This window comes from Emys orbicularis, chromosome 2, assembly GCF_028017835.1.
Source record: "Emys orbicularis isolate rEmyOrb1 chromosome 2, rEmyOrb1.hap1, whole genome shotgun sequence".
Lineage (NCBI taxonomy): Eukaryota > Metazoa > Chordata > Testudines > Emydidae > Emys > Emys orbicularis.
This window is the reverse complement of record NC_088684.1, coordinates 168,984,661-169,001,728: the sequence shown is the minus strand read 5'-3', so window position 1 is coordinate 169,001,728 and position 17,068 is coordinate 168,984,661. Positions and strand designations below refer to the sequence as shown.

General features: G+C 42.9%; 1 protein-coding gene across 1 annotated transcript in view; it reads right to left on the bottom strand.

The window, feature by feature from the left end:
* Positions 1–17,068, bottom strand: part of MAJIN (membrane anchored junction protein) — a 96,726-nt gene that overhangs the window by 69,282 nt on the left and 10,376 nt on the right. The window contains exons 4-7 of the mRNA XM_065400048.1: positions 16,499–16,574; positions 10,022–10,147; positions 8,632–8,663; positions 6,428–6,537 (exon numbers count right to left, since the gene is read on the bottom strand). Coding sequence (XP_065256120.1) covers positions 6,428–6,537; positions 8,632–8,663; positions 10,022–10,147; positions 16,499–16,574 — 344 coding nt within the window. The remainder of the gene's footprint in view (positions 1–6,427; positions 6,538–8,631; positions 8,664–10,021; positions 10,148–16,498; positions 16,575–17,068) is intronic.

Below are 17,068 nucleotides of genomic sequence, written 5' to 3'. Positions count from 1 at the left end.
TACCTCTTTAAGCTGACTCGAGCATTTTTTGAGTCTAGCAAATTGACCACAATTAGCCGCATAGAGAAGAGATGAGCTGAGCACAGGTGCACAGTTCATAAAATCAAGACAACCGCAAATACCACCTTAGAACATTTGGCCACCTTGATTGGTTGCCCTGTTTTGAAACATGGCCAGCAAATACCGTATAAAAGAGGTGTAAAGACGCAAGTGTGTGTGTGTGTGTGTGTGTGTGTTGACCTAAAGGAGATCACTCTTTGTCAGGCTCACATGCACCCCCTGAACCAAAGGGACTTGCGCTTCACCAACTATCTGTGCCTGGCCAGTGCAGGAAACGGTCGACTGAAAGGTAATGTATCTTTGGAAAAACACAGGGTAAGGTTTTGGACTAAAGAGCTCCGGTTGTGCTTGAGCTAGTTAATCTTAAGTCCGTATTAATACTATAGTTTAAGTATATTAGTAAATATTTAAGTTGTTTAAAAATAGTAGTAGTCAATAGTTAATCAATATATAGTAACTGTATATGTTTTGTGCCTTGCTGGAAACAGGTGCAGCGCTGGTGAAGCTAGTAGTTTATAAATCATAATAGCTTTGCAAGTCGCTGTGCCTGTCTTCAGTATAAGTTACCATCAAATTTATCATAAAAGTCAATAAAAGTTTGTAAGTTGTTATATAAGGTTAAGGTTAGTAAAATATAGTTAATCAATTTATTAATATCGCATATGGAATTGTATTTGTTGGGGGTGGTTACGGTACATGTGAAGTTGCTAGGCAATCAGTAATAGCAGCGTCGCATGTGCTTGTGACTATTTTCAATATTATTTACCTTTTATATGTGTACTCATAGAAATAGATAGTTAATGCATAATATTACTTGTACTTGTTCTTGTCTCCAGTATAACTTGCCATTTGTATTAATCCTCACTCAGTGCTGGTCTTTAATTCTGTTTTTCTTATTCTGCCTATGTTGCCTTTATAGTCGTAAGTCATTAAAAACCTTTATTGAGGAATAATTAGTTGTTTAGTTTCTCTTTTGCGGACACTACTCAACCTCATTACATCTGTGTAGGGTGGTGGGAAGTAGCGATCACCCAGAGCCCCACTAGGGCGCTGACATGAGCCCCCCTAGGGCTCTGATGTGTGCCTCCTCCTTCCATTAATCTCCACACTAACATACAAGACATGGAGTCTCTTCATCTTTATGAGAACGGAGCTTAGGAAAGAAAGTTGGTAAGTATATCACTTGACTGAGGTGGAATTCCGATACTACTTTAGTCAAAAGTTTTAGATGTGAAAATAAGTAGACTTTTGTCCTTATAAAAGGCTGTAAGGAGGGTCAGCTACCAATGCTAGTAACTCCACCACCCTTCCCACAGAGATAATAGCTACCAAAATGCTGCTTTCATAGATAGTGAAGAGCGGGTTCAAAGGGTTCATCAATCTTGCTAGCACCAGATTCAAGACCCAGGCAGGGATGGGATCCACAAATTGAGGATAAAAACTCTCCAGACATTTTAAGAACCTGATTGATATCAGAATTGAAAATACTGAGCAGCCAGCAATTGTAGGATGGAAAGTGGAGATAACTAACAGGTGAACTCAGAGGGAACTAATAGACAGGCCTTGTTGTTTCAGGTGGAACAAGTAGTCCAAAACATGCTTAGACTGTCTAAACACTTTTGCTGTGACCATAAGGAGAATCATTTCTACTTTAACAATTATGTGCATCTAGTAGAAAGCTTTCTGATATTCAGGAGTCTGTTTTGTACATTTCCCCAAACACTGGACCTTCCTGAGGCATTAATTATGGAGCATCCAGACCATAAAATGGAGAGTAGTCAGATTGGAATGTAGTAGGTGACCATGGTCCTGGGAATTCAAGTCAGGTTCTGGAGGTAGTGTCATAGGAGCCTGGTGCAGAGGCTCTGCAGACTGGAGAACCAATGCTGGAGAGGCCACGCCAGTACTATGAGGATAATGTGAATCTGATCCTGCTTGAGTTTGAGCAACACCAAGGGAATGAGTGGAATGGAAGGTAAGCATACAGCAGATTGTCTTTCCAAGACAGCAGGAAGGTGTACATCAGAGATCCCTGAATGACTTGCCCTTGAACAAAAGAGTGGGCATTTCCTATTGTGGTGAGTAGCAAATAAGTCTATGTAAGGGCCCCCAGTTTTGAAAAACAAATCTCACAATATCTGCCTGAAAGACCACTCATGAGCTCTGCTGAATGATCTGCTCAGGTGATCCACCAAGCTGTTCTGAACACCAGGCAGATTGGATGCTTTGAGATTAATTGCATTGGTGATCCAAAACTCCCAAAGCTGTATCGCCTCTTGACCAAGAGAGTCCTAGTTGGCCCCTTCCTATCTATTCACATACAACATTGCTGCAGCATTCTCCATGAGGACATGTAGGGCCTCTCCCTTGATGTGAGGGAAAAAAGCCCAATAGGCCAGATGAATGACTCACAACTACCGCACATTTATGCAGAGAGTTAAAATTTGACATGACCACAGAACTTGAGTACATAGGTTCCCTAAGCGAGCTTCTCAAACTACAAATGAAGTGTCCATAACCAGAGTCAATATGGGTAAAAAAGGGGCAAAGGAAATTTCCATAAATACATTAGCTGGATCCACCCACCAGTCGAAGGAGGCTAATACTCCTGCAGGTACTCGAATCAGCATATCCAATGGGTGACGAGCTAAGGGGTATACTGACTTTAACCAGCTCTATAACTTTCTAAGATGAAGTCTGGCATGCAGGAGGCCATGTGTCCCAGAAGTCTGAGGCAGTTTCTTATTGTTGTGGTTAGATGGGTTTTTAGATCTGTGGAAATGGTTAACATTGAAATCTGTCTTAAGGTAGGAACGTGCTGGCTACTGTAGAATCCAAGACTGCCCCTATAAGCTTTATCCTCTGAACTAGAGAGAAGACTGATTGTCCAGGTATGGAAATATTTGCACAACTGCTTTTCTTAGGAAAGCAGACACCATTGCCATGCATGTTGTAAATACTCTTGAGGCTGCAGAGAAGCCAAAGGGCAGGACTATAAACTGATAATGACTATTGTTAACCAGAAATTTTAGGAATCTCCTATGATTTTGAAGCATAGGCACATGGAAATATGCATCTTCAAGTCAAGGGCAGCATACTAATCTCCAGGATGGAGATAACCGAGGCCAGGGTGACCATGTGAAATCTTATTGTCTTTATATATTTGTTCAGATATCTCAGGTCTAAAATGGGCCTGAGACCTTCTTTTGCCTAAGGAATCTGAAAGTGAATAAAACTTCTTCCCTCACTGGAGAGGGGGAACCTCCTCTATAACTCTCAAATGGAGGAGAGATTGGCCTCCTGGAAGAGATCAGCCTTGCAAGAGTGGTCCCTGACAAAGGGGAGTGGGATGGAGTGATCGAAATTAACTGTAAGGTGTTTCCTGTTCCACAATACTTAGAACACGTCGATCCATGGTAATATGGGCCTGAGCTCATAGGAATTGGGATAAACTGTTGGAAAAAACGGTCAGGAGAAACTGGCACAAAACTAACTGGTACTCTGTCCTCGACAACACAATCAAAACAGACTGCTTGGAATTTCCCAGGTGTCTGGAAGAACCTGTTGCAGAAGAAAACTGAAGAAGTGGAGGTCTCCTGTTATTTTTCCCCCTTTTTTGTGGAATGGTCAGGCTTTCTAAGCTGGAAAAGCAGGTAACGTTGGTAAAACTGAAGGCAGAATTGTTTCCTTTCTTCTTAGGGAAAGGAGTGTAAATTCCCAGTGATTTCAGCATGGCCCTTGAGTCTTTGAGACTGTGAAGCTTCTCGTCAGCCTGATGTGAGAAGAGGGTAGGATTCTCAAAGGGAAGATAATCTGCTGGACTTCATGTAGGAGACCCAACAACTGAAGTCATCAACACCTGCTCATTGTTAAGGCTACAATTTAGTCATTTTTAGTAAAAGTCATGGACAGGTCACAGGCAATAAACAAAAATTTCACAGCCCGTGACCTTTTCTATAAATACTCCTGACTAAATCTTAGCTGGGGGGCCCGGGGCTGTGGCTGCTCTGGGGGGGGGCTTCTGGGGCGCCGCTGCCCCGGAGCCAGCAGCTGGAGGCCGCTAAGCAGCAGCTCATGCAGCCATCCCTGTGGCTGGCTGCAGGACTGCTCCAGCAGCAGCCGGTGTGGCAGTCCCCAGGGCCACCTGAACCTCTTCATGAGAGCTAGCCTGGTGTCTGCTTGAGGATCTAGTCAGAGAAGGAACCAGGAAGATCTGATGGTGGTGATGAAACCCCATGGGTTCCAGTACGGCCATTGGACCCCACCCTCTACCAGTCCACGGATCTGGGTTCCTGGACCACCGTGGGACATCTGCTGGATACCAGGAGTGAAATCTTTGTGATGAAGGTGAAGGTAGTCTTCTATCCCAAGAGCGAGCGGCTCTTATGCCTACACCTCCAACTCCAGGGAGGACCCTGAGTTGCCAGACCATTGAGGTGCAGTGCCAAGATCTGGTACTATGTCTCCAGGGACACCAGCCTGTGAGGAAGTGCTGGATGGTCTGAAGAAGTCAGCCACAGTACTGAGGGTTGGACCCATCTTGCAGGTAAGTCCAAAGATGAAGCCTGAGGATCAAGCAGTACTAGATAGTTTGTCTCCTGCACTGCTGAAGAATCTGGAACAGACAGAGCAGGTCCTGTGCTGCAGCATATGCTTCTGGTATCATTGGTACTGAGAGTTTTCCCTGATGCTGCTATTGTTGTTGCATCAAAGGGTCCAGTACCACAGTGGGCCAGCATCAATAACGCAGGCAGTACTGAGGAGAGTCTCTTCCCAGGACACTCTGCCTGTCCTCCAGCTTGTTTGCTCATGCATGGTATTGGGATCTCAATCTTTGGAGGCTCCTTTGAGGAATATTGTCTGTGCTTCTGCCTTGGCACTGAAGAAGGGGATTAGTGCCAAGTTTTGCAATGCACTTCTAACCAAGACAGAAGTACTTGGTGCCTGAGCAGGACAATTCAGAACGTGGATGCAGGGCGGCCTTCATAAGAAGTTGTTGCAGTCTCACCTCCGTATCATTTTTCTTCTGGGGCTTGTGGTCTCCGCAGATCTGACAAGACCCTCACTAAGATACTTGAGGCACATGGAATGAGGGTCGCTTACTGGCACAGACTTCTTGCAACCGTTACACATCATACGCCAGGTACCAGGTGTCAGCACCCAGAACAAGCAGGAACCGACACTCTAAGAAAACATAACAAATGAAACTTACACCAAAGTACTAAATATGAAAATGAATACCTCTAACAATATACAAGAGAGAAACAAATTCCCTGGAAAGGGAGAACACTTGCAGAAGCAAGCTACCATGCTCCAAGCACCAATCATAGTTGGTAAAAAGGAACTGAGGAGGATCTGGGGTAACTCCACCCTTTATACCATCATGGAGCAGCACAAGGCAGTGGAGAGTGAATGTTCCACCCTGACAGGTACTGCTAAGTGAAAAAATTCTGACTCTGGAGCACTGGACATGCACATGCCTGAAGTGGAATGGACATGCACAATCACTTGAAGAACTGACAGAGGGTCTGGCAGCTCTGCCCCTTTATACCATGAGCTGGCAGCATGAAAGTGCAGTGGGCATGTATGCCATCCTATAAGTACTGCTACAGGAAAAATCTCTCCAGCTTCAGTGCACTGGGAGTACACACCCCTGAAGTGGAATTGACATGTGTAATCACTTGATGAAGAACAAAGGTTACAGGTTATTTTTTTTCATCCTGAATAGAGTGTGAATCTTCCTGACTTAGACATATGGAGCTGTGGTAATATTTCACACACACACACACACACACACACACACACACACCTTGAAAGATCCCAAAGTAGTTTGAAAACTATACATTCAAATTGGAGATTTGCCATAATCCTTCAGTAAGTGGCAGCGTTTAGTTGTGCTGCCCCAGAAGCAGACCATGAAGCAGACTGGAACTCAGAGCCACAACATGTCCCTAATTTCTCCCTTGCTCTGGCAGAGGGGTAATCTTTACCAGTCCTTTACATTGTGACGAATGCTTCTCCTTCTGCACTGACTCAGCTGTGCTGGCTGGTTAGCTCTACGCACCATCTGCACAGAAGGGCAGTAGTGGCTCCTTCTCCCCTCTGAAGTGCTACTTACAACATGGATAGCTAGCGCAGAGGAATAAAAGAGGAGCCTTATGTCCCCTTACTCACCTGCAGGGAAACATAAAGGAAGTAACAATCTTGCCCTAAATACAGACAAATCCAATGAAATGCAGGTGGAAGGTTAAAAATCAACTGGAACAACATATTGCACAACAATGGAATCATGGGAAGTCTAATGATATATTAAAACTGTAAATGTTAACACTTGAGGAATACTAACAAGCTTTTTTAGTCAACTAACCTATCCATACATGGCTTTGCATGTGAAATTTCTGCTGGATCTTCCACTCTTCTCCACTTCACTGTTGCTTCTGTTTCAACATTTTCTATCATTTCAATTCTATCCTTGACCTTTAAAATATATCAAACTTTAAATGTTTCTGTTCCTTTTATTTTTAATATAAAACCTCATTTTTCAAGAAAAATATAAATATAAGCTAATCATTTTACTTTTACTGATTCAGCTTTGTATTTTTTATAAATGTCTGGCTCTTTATTTTTAAATAGAAATATTAATTTAAATTTAAACATCGAACGTCAATATTACTTCACAGAACTTTCAAAATATAATACATGATGAAAACCCAGAAACCATTAATGTACAAAATACTAAGCTCTCTAGCCAAACAAAAGACAAGACACTCCAGACAACCATGTTCAAATCTGCTTAACACAGAGAGTTGCTAGGATATGGGATTTTAGAGATGGTGGGGACAAAGAGTAAGGGCCTGACTTTTAAAGTCTTTCAGGTGCCTAAAGATGCAGATAGGCACCTAGTGGGATTTTCAAAAGCACATGTGCATTGATTTCAACGTGAGTTAGGTGCCTAAATACTTCTGAAAATCCCACTAGGCATGTTTCTGCATCTTTAGGCACCTACGTACCTTTAAAAATCTGTCCCTAAGGCCCTACTCCTACAAAGCACTTCAGAATTAGCTTAATTTTTTCCTCTAATGTACAACATACTTAGTATTTAGGAAAGAACTTCATTACTTTATTTTTAAAATATTAATGAAAGGCAGATTCAACTCATGGAGGAAAACCATTTAACAGATCAATTTAGAGTCAATATTGGACTTGTGTAGTAATCTTTGTACAAAATTTGCCTTGTGAGATATCATTTAAAATTAATAACTCACTGGTCAATAATGTCATCGTGAAATGTATGTGGCAACATTATATGTAAAGGTATAAACATAAACTGAAATTAGGTCTGACGTGTTTACCAGACAAGTCTGAGTAAACCAGTTTCTCAAAGTCAAAGGACAAGCTTATACCTCTAGCCAGATGTCAAAGTTGATGAGCAATCACCTGTCAAGAGGCTATTCTTTGGCAAGAAAAGGGGGGCAGGAACAAACGGATCTGCATTTTAGCAAACAACAGCATGGAACCTCTTTCACCACTAGTCTCCTTGTCTCTGTCCTCACAGCAGGAATGAAGTGTATCTAGGGGGTAACCCTCAGGAAAATGCATGTCAAAAGGGGACTGGACTATAACAGGGAAGAGCAAAAACACCCCAATGTAACTCTCCCTATCCACCTCTCTCTTTTTCACCTAAAACAACAAAAGAAACAGCCGTTGGACTTTGGGAGCAGATCCTGGCCTGAGAATTTAGTCAGCAAAGTTACTGGGAGCATATGGTAAGGGACTGCACCTTGAATCAAATCTAGTTTAAGTATTAGTACTAAAAAGCATTTTATCTTTATTTCTCTTGCAAATATTTCTGGCTTTAGTGCCTTATACTTGTACTCATTAAAAACCCATATCTTTGTAGTTAAATAAACTTGTTTTATTCTTTAATCAAAAATAATCCCATGGTGTGTCTACACTGAATTGCATGGGTAACTACATTTAAAGTAGCAAACTGTTAGATACAGAGGGGCAACAGACCTCAAATACCTGAACTGTCCAAGATAGGGCTGGACAGTGCAAAACATACATTTTGGAGGGGAGGGGAAATTGGTTCTAGGAGTATGTTGCAGTCAACTTGCAAGTAGCAACCAAAGCTGCTGGAAGCCAGAGTGTGGATGGTGTGCTGCTGACAAGCTGCTGGAGTCAGAGTTGCTGGACCAGGGCAGTGGCTATACACAGACACTCAGGGTGTGACTTGCTGGCAGGCTGACTGTGAGCAACCCAAGCTGGAAGCTACAAGAGCAAAGCATTGTGAGGCGCCCGAGGTTGCAGAGCAGGGGCAACCCAGCCCCGCACTGGTCTGGATTACAACCTGGAATATCAGACCATTGAAGACAATGGGTTTTGGATCAGGCCTCATTTGCTTAAAGGTAAACACATGCTGAAGTGTCTTGTTGGACTGGGACCTAAAAGGGGAGAGATATGGAGTTGTTGGGGTCGGAGGGTTGCAATGTAATAATTCCAAGCAGTATGTTTTTCTACATTCCCTTCTCTAGCCCATGTACCATAAAACTCAAAGAAAACATTACTTACAAAGTTACAAGCATCCATATTTATTTCTTTTCCTGTAATATATAATACAGTAAATATTTAGGAAAGAACTGCATTACTTAATTTTAAAATATATTTACTGCAGCACAGCTTAATTTCATGGAATTAAACAAGCAATTTAGAGTAAATGTGGGATTTACGTACTACATGCTGAAACTGAGAAATTGGCATATAGTCTGTTTGGGTGAAAGCAGTCTTTTGGAATTAGAACTCTAGCCGATAAAGCAGGGGTGGGCAAACTTTTTGGTCTGAGGGCCACATCGGGGTATGGAAATTGTATGGCGGACCATGAATGCTCACGAAATTGGAGGTAGAAGTGTGGGAGGGGGTGAGGGCTCCGGCTGGTGGTACGGACTCTGGGATGGGGCTAGAAATGAGGAGTTCACGCTATGGGAGGGGGCTCCAGGTTGGGATACGGGGGGGGTGAGGGCCCTGGAGTGGGGCTGGGGATGAAGGGTTTGGGGTGCAGGCTGGGGCTCCAGGCTGGGACCGAGGGGTTCGGAGGGTGGGAGGGGGATCAGGGCTGGGGCAGGAGTTAGAGTACGGGGGAGGGGTGTGAGGGCTCCTGCTGAGCCTCATCCCCCCACACTCAGAACCCCGCCCCCCCGATGAGCCCCACTCCCCCTGCACCTGGACCAGCCATCTGCACCCAGATCCCCACCCCACCAAGCCCCAACCAGTTGCACCTGGATCCCCACCCCCAGAGTCCCATTACCATTGCACCCAGAACCCTCCAACCCCCTGTGCATCCAGATTCCCTCTGCACCCAGATCCCCCACTAAGGTGCCTGCACCCAGATTGCCCCACAAAGAACCCTCGCAACCCACACCTGGATCCCCCCACACTAAGCCCCTCCACATTTGGATCCTGCCTTGCTGAGCCTACCTGGTGCACCTGGCACGGAGGGGCAGGACCCTGGAGTGCTTCTGGGGTAGGCCCCATCCTTGCACTGTGTCAGGGTTGGGTGCAGCCTCCTCACTGAGTCCATGTTGGGGGGGAGGGGTAGCTACACAGTGATCTCCCACCTCTGTGCAGCCAGTGGCTTGTGCTCCCCAATGCCATGCTGGAGCCTCCATATTTCTTTGACAAATAAAATTTGCAGAATTTTAAAATATTGTGCACAGAATTTTAATTTTTTGGTGCAGAACACCCTCAGGAGTAAACTGTTATACACCTAGACACCCAACTCCTACACAGTGGCTAGGTGGAAGGCAAGGTCAGGAAAAAGCAGCAACTGTCTCAACTAGTATTTCATGGGAAAGCCACCTTAGAATAGGAAAAGTCAGTTGGTTTCACATGTGACAATTGTGTCATGCTATAATAGTATACATTTCTTTTCAGTATTTCTTTAACCATAACCTTACAAACTTACCAACAAATATACTTTGCTGAAATGAATTGAGTTCAACATACATAGTGCAAACATGAGGATATGGAGCAAGAAATGTATCCCCATGTTTGAATCTCAATTTTGATACTCTCTCCCATTTACTTAAATCTGGATAGTGGAGTTAAGGCTTTAAAATGTAACATTAAAATGATATAAGATGAATAAAAATCATGTGGCTAAATTTCCATTCACTGCTTCAAAAGTGTACCTTTATAAACCTATATAAACATATGTACCATACTCTTGTACGTTAACTTATCTGTTTATTTATAAGAAAAATTCTATACGATCAACATTTTTTTATCAGTGGTTTGTGTTTTCACCCCAGATTCAAGCAGCTTCTTTACTAGGCCCTAGTCCTAAAATCCTCACTCAAAGTAATATACCCGGCACCTCCATGAAGACAATCGGAATAAACCCTTGAATGTTCTTCATTGAAAGTAACACATTTACATTTTTAATTAAAGTACCTTTCATAAGTACACTATCAAATGTACAGAATTGACTTGTTCAAAATGTGATTAAAAATAGTTATTTATCTTATAACAACTGGTTCTTCAAGATGTTTGTCCATGTGGATCCTGCTCTGGTTGTGCATGTGCCCCAGTCATGCGAGATGGGATTTTAGCCAGAAGTGTCCACATACCTCCCCAGCCCAAGGCGAAAAAGGCACCGGGCCTAAACATCACTTAGTTACTTCACCAGCACAGACTCTCCATGCTATATAGGACTCTGTAGTAGTGACGAAGGAGGTAGGGTCATGGGATCCAGATGGACAAAACATCTAAAAGAACCACTTTACTTTAAGTTGAGGAACTGGTCTTCAAGTATTTGTTCATGTGGATCACACACCTGGTGATTAGCTAGAAGTCAGATCTAGCAACCCGAACCATGGAGCAGTGAGTACTGTGACAGACCCAGACCAGTGGGGTACAGGAGTCTGGTAGAGGACAAATATACTGGTCACTGGATGAGTAGTTTTCTGTTCCCTGAGTGACCAGAGCAGGGGCTGCACTAGAGTAATCAGGAACCTGCTAGAACCAGTTAAGGCAGGCAGGCTAATTAGGACACCTGGAGCCAATTAAGAAGAAGCTGCTAGAATCAATTAAGGCAGGCTAATCAGGGCACCTGGGTTTTAAAAGGAGCTCACTTCAGTTTGTGGTGCGAGTGTGAGGAGCTGGGAGCAAGAGGTGCAAGGAGCTGAGAGTGAGAGGGTGTGCTGCTGGAGGACTGAGGAGCACAAGCGTTATCAGACACCAGGAGGAAGGTCCTGTGGTGAGAATAAGGAAGGTGTTTGGAGGAGGCCATGGGGAAGTAGCCCAGGGAGTTGTAGCTGTCATGCAGCTGTTACAGGAGGCACTATAGACAGCTGTAGTCCACAGGGCCCTGGGCTGGAACCCGGAGTAGAGGGCGGGCCCGGGTTCCCCCCAAACCTCCCAATTGACCTGGACTGTGGGTTCTTCCAAAGGGGAAGGTCTCTGGGCTGTTCCCCAACCCACATGGTGAATCTCTGAGACAAGAAAAATCCGCCAATAAGCGCAGGACCCACCAAGATAGGGGAGGAACTTTGTCACAGTACCTAAGAGAGTACCTAATTGCATAAGGACTGCATAAGTTGGCTAAGCAGTTTCACCCTCTGTATTAAAGCCCACTCACCTGGAGTCCAAGCAGCTACATTTGCATGCTTGAGGAATGTTCCAATCTCAGAGATTTGTAGGGGGGCAATGTGGAATTCAGTGTAAGTGGCTTGAATTTCACCCACCCTCCAAGCAAAGGTAATGGCCATCAGGAATGCCATCTTAATGGAGTAGTGATTCAAAAGGATGCTCCATTAAGATCCTAAGGAGGAGGAAAAGGTGGTTCTTGAGCTAGATGAAAAATGTGAATTAGACCTCCAAAACTAGGGGGTGTGAAAATATAATGTAACCCTGAAAGGAAAGGTGGCGGGCTGATATTACAGCTAAGTGGACTCTAATCGAGCTAATGGAGAGAATAGATTGCTTCCAGAAGAATAAGTAATTTAAAATTTGAGAGATAGGAGGTGATAGTGAATGGCCCAAATAGAGGACCTTTGCCTCTTAGATTTATAAAAGTTGACTCATAGACACTTTTCTGCTTTGTATCAAAGTGTCCTGCACTTGAGATGAGCAGCTTCTGTCAGTAACATTCAACCAGCCAACATTCTGGGTGTCAGATACAGAAATGGAGATTCAGGGTGCAGGATCTGGCCTCAATTCTGAGAGATGATGTCCATCAGGTTTGGTAGGGCAATTGGAGATTGCATCAACAAGGATACTAGGTCTGAATACCAAAACTGCCTGGCCCATGGTAGTTCTATATTATTAATGCGGCCTTATCCTATTTTAGTTTCCTGAGAACTTTGGGAATTAATGGAACTGGTGGAAATGCTTACATCAGCCCTCACATCAGAAATGTATCCAGTAGAGAACCCTGGTGAGACATCCTCTAAACAAAACAATTGCTACTTTTTATTCAAGTTGGTGACAAAGAAGCCTATGTCAGGGATACTATACTTGAGGACAATTCTTTAGAAGACTGAATCTTTGCGAGACTATTCATGATTGTTCAAGTACTTCCTGCTGAGATGGTATACTAAGCTATTCTGAGTTCCTGGCAGATGTAGAGCTATGGGAGTAAATGAATACTGTATGCACCAATTCCACAGATTAATCACCTCCTGACAGAGCGGGGATGATCTTACTCCTCCTTGCCTATTGATATAACACATGGCAGTAGTATCGTCTGTCATGATTTGAACAGTTGATCCTTGAAGAAACAGGAATACTTTGCATGCTCAGCAGATGGCCTTTGATCTCCAGAACATTTACTTGAAAGGAATAGTCTCATGAGCACCAAATGTCTTGTGTCTGAACGTGCTCTAAGTGAGCCCCACAACCTTGCTTGGACACAACCCTCACCAAGATTTTGGTAGGAAAGAGTGAAGAAAGCTATCCCTTTGCAAACTTGCTCTGGGTCCATCCACCAGTGTAGCAAGGATAGAATTTCCTGAGGAACTGACACCTACAAGTCCAGATCGTGCTTGCTGGGTTAATAAACTGACTTGAATCATCCCTAAAAAGGGTGAATGTAAAGTCTGGGATGTATAGTCACAGAAATATGGGAGGTAACATGCTCTAGAAACCTGAGACACTCTCTTGCTGAAGTCCTCAGGTGACTGTAATTTTATGATGAGGTCCACCATATTTCAGAATCAATCCTATGGATGTTATGCTTTCACTGATTTTCAGTTCAAGAATGCCCAGTGGTTTGAGCATTGGCCTGCTAAACCCAGGGTTGTGAGTTCAATCCTTGATGGGGCCATTTAGGGATCTGGGGCAAAAATCTGTCTGGGGATTGGTCCTGCTTTGAGCAGGGGGTTGGACTAGATGACCTCCTGAGGTCCCTTCCAACCCTGATATTCTATGATTCTATGAACCAAACTATCATAATCCTTTGTAGGTAAGCCAAAGTCCCAAATGTCCTGTGTTTATAATTCTTTGTATATAAGATGAATGTTAGCTGATCATAGTGTTTTGTGTTAAACTAATGATCAGGAAAATAATGTCTGTAATCAATCAGTAAGACTGTACTTAATTAACCATTTTGCTTTTACTCTGTCTTAGCTGACCTAGCCCAAATAGGGACCACTTGTAACTGATATGGGGCAGGTTTTTTCTGTGATTAATAAGATAAGCTATCAAAAAATGCTTTTAGCTTATTATGTAAACCAGATATCATGAAAAGAGTTTCATGGTCAATAGATCATTTTTAACTCTTATCTGTAAACACATATAGCATATAAAGGGATGCCTGTTATTATAGATGCATGTTGTCATGGATAAAATTCATAAAGGTTGTTCATTTTGTCAATTACTAATTTTATCAATTACAAATATTTATGGACAAGGAACATGTGGTTTAGGAGGTGTGTTCTGTAATCAATGTAACAGCAAAACATTAATATATAGATTAATGTCTAAGCATTAAGATCTAATTGTGCTCATGCACTGTCCCAGTAGGGATAAATTAGTTATAAATATTATTGGTTTATTGATTCAAAATAAGATCAAGCATGAGAAAGGATTTTTTCTTTTTTCTAAACTAACATATAAGAGGTGAGATAAAGGAAGTTAGTCAGAAGTGAACTAAAGTAAAACTTCCATTATTTCTCCAGTTACAGAGTTGGTATGTATGTTTATTTTCTCTATTAAGTTTTGCTTAACTGTTTTACTTAAACAAAACTTTAACTGAGTTAGTTGTTTGACATCATGACTTATTAAATCTGAACACACAACAGCCCCTATTAACTCCACTGTATGAGCCGGGGTAAAACAGGATTTTTCACAGTTTACTTTGCGTCCCTGGGTGGTAAGTAGGTCAAGAATTTTGTTTATTCAGTCAGTTATTTGTCGAAGAGATTTGCCTGGGGTCAGCCAATCATTGTGATATGGATAAATGTACTGTCCTTTTCTTCTTAGATGAGCTGCCACATTATGCTAGATATTTGGTAAACATTCTTGGTCCATGAAAAGTCCAAACAGTAGAATCTTGTATTGGTACACCTCTACCCCGATATAATGCGGTCCGATATAACGCGAATTCAGATATAACGCGGTAAAGCAGCGCTCCGGGGGACGGGGCTGCTTTACCTCGTTATATCCGAATTCGTGTTACCGCAAGCGGTTCCTCTGCGCCCGCCCATTACTTGCTGTGGCCCTCCCCGGGGCCCCCCTGCCCCAGCTCACCTCCGCTCCGTCTCCTCCCACAAGCATGCCGCAGCTCCGCTTCTCCCTCCCAGGCTTGCTGCGCCAATCAGCTGTTTGGCAAGTAAGGGGGGGCGCACAGAGGAACCGCTCCCCACCCCAGCTCACCTCCGCTCCGCCGCCTCCTCCTCCTCCCACAAGCACGCCGCTCAGCTCCGCTTCTCCTCCCTCCCAGGCTTGCCGCGCCAGTCCGCGGCAAGCCTGGGAGGGAGGGGGGAGAAGCGGAGCTGCGGCGCACTCGTGGGAGGAGGCGGAACGGAGGTGAGGTGGGGTGGCCCCGGGGAGGGCCGCAGCAAGTAACAGGGGGCGCAGAGGAACCACTCCCCGCTAGGAAAGTCTCTTTATAAGATTAAATTCTCAAATAAAAATTCTGCAACAGAAGCCAAACATAGGGAGAGATCCTCAGCTGATGTAAGCTGCATAGCTCTCTTGACTTCAATATTGATTTATGCCAGCTGAGAATCTGGCCCATAAATTCCACATACCAATAATATAAATTAAACAAGCTCCCATACATGGGCTCACTGAATTTATTTTGACACCAAGCAAAGGAAATATAGTAAAGTGTTCTGTAGCAAACAGATGTAAATTATCAAGATTTCCAATAATTATTCGAATGGCTTTCTAAAAGATTTAAAAAAATAGGGAGGGATATTAAAATATTAACAGTATATGCAAATTTCTATGTGAGTATAAGTTTTTGTTTTGTTTTGTTTTTGCAGCTGGAGGTAGGTGGGGCCCAGATTTGAGTCCTCAAACCAGGCCAAGGCAGAACATCTGGCATATGGCACTACCTGAGGACCGAAATGCTTTAGTTAAACTAAAGACATTGGGCTCCGCATAAGAGTGTTAGGGCATTAAATTCCACCCAATGATATGCAGGTCAGATTAGATGATTTGATGATCCCTTCTGGCCCTAAACTCTATGAAACTATAGAAATTCCATCTCCCTGCCATGGGTGGTAAGAAGAAACTGAGGGTTGCTCTGCCTTTTACGCCCTCCAAAGAAAGGTACAAGGTAGTGCAAAGCACAGGTGAGGCCTCAACCAAAGCTGCTGGTCAAGAAAATTCAACCTCACATGCATGGAGCAGAGGCACAACAGAAGCAGAAACCATATGGATAAATACTCAAAGAACACTGCAATTTCAGGTGTTGCTAATATTTACTTTTGTGCATTCCAGTGTTTCTCAATCATTGGGGTCATGGCCTGACATCCTCTCCCCCCAGTGAGATCACAAAAGGTAATGGAAGTTTTCATTATAATTCTAAAACAAAGAAAATAAAATTTTGAGAATAACTTTAGGTGGCCAAAACCTTAAAAGTTTGTGAGGTCAAATGTATTAGTAAAGGTTGCATTATACAAGCTTACTGTTACATGGTATGTTTTTACTTTAAAATGTAAAGAGTTATAAAAATTATTGATTTCAAATAAGGGGCCACCACCCTAGAAAAAGATTGAAAAGCACTGTGTGCACTCAAATAATAATTCTGCAACTGAAGACAAACATAGGGACAGATCTTCAGCTGATGTAAACTGCATAGATCCATTGACTTCAACATTCATTTATGCCAGCTTAGGATCTGGCCCATAAATTCCACATAGCGATAATATAAACAATTTCCCACAGATTGGCTCACTGAATTTATTTATTTTTGACACTGAGCAAAGGATACATGGAAATATAGTCAAGCGTTCTGTAGCAAATGGATGTAAATTATCAAGATTTCCAATGATTACTCGAATGGCTTCCTGAAAGATTAAAAAAATTAGGGAGAAATATTAAATATTAACAGTATATGCAACTTTCTACTGTTGACGTAATTTTAACAGTGTGGGGACATTTTTGTTTTACGAGTCTGTTGGTAAATATTACTGGTCACAGGTTCCTGAAGATGCCCAAAAGCCCATCAGACCTGCAGGATGATAAGCAGCTGATATACACAGAATAGCGCAACCAGTTCCTGATCAAAGAGTAAAACAACTGAGATTCCACCCCAAAAGAGGCCCAGAATCTGAGGTGGGTTCACTGAGAAAGACCAGAAAGGGAAGAGAGGTGCAGCTAGCTCCATGAACATGACAATTTCTATTTTTTAGATGTATTTTTTAGGTGTATTTCTATATTTAAGGTGGAACCTTAAAACTTTGCATTTACAGGCTCACATTTGTGGTTTGGATGAAAACTACAGTATCTTAAGTTTCTTAACTGGTAATATATTTGTTGTCAACCTCAATCTGCAGATCAA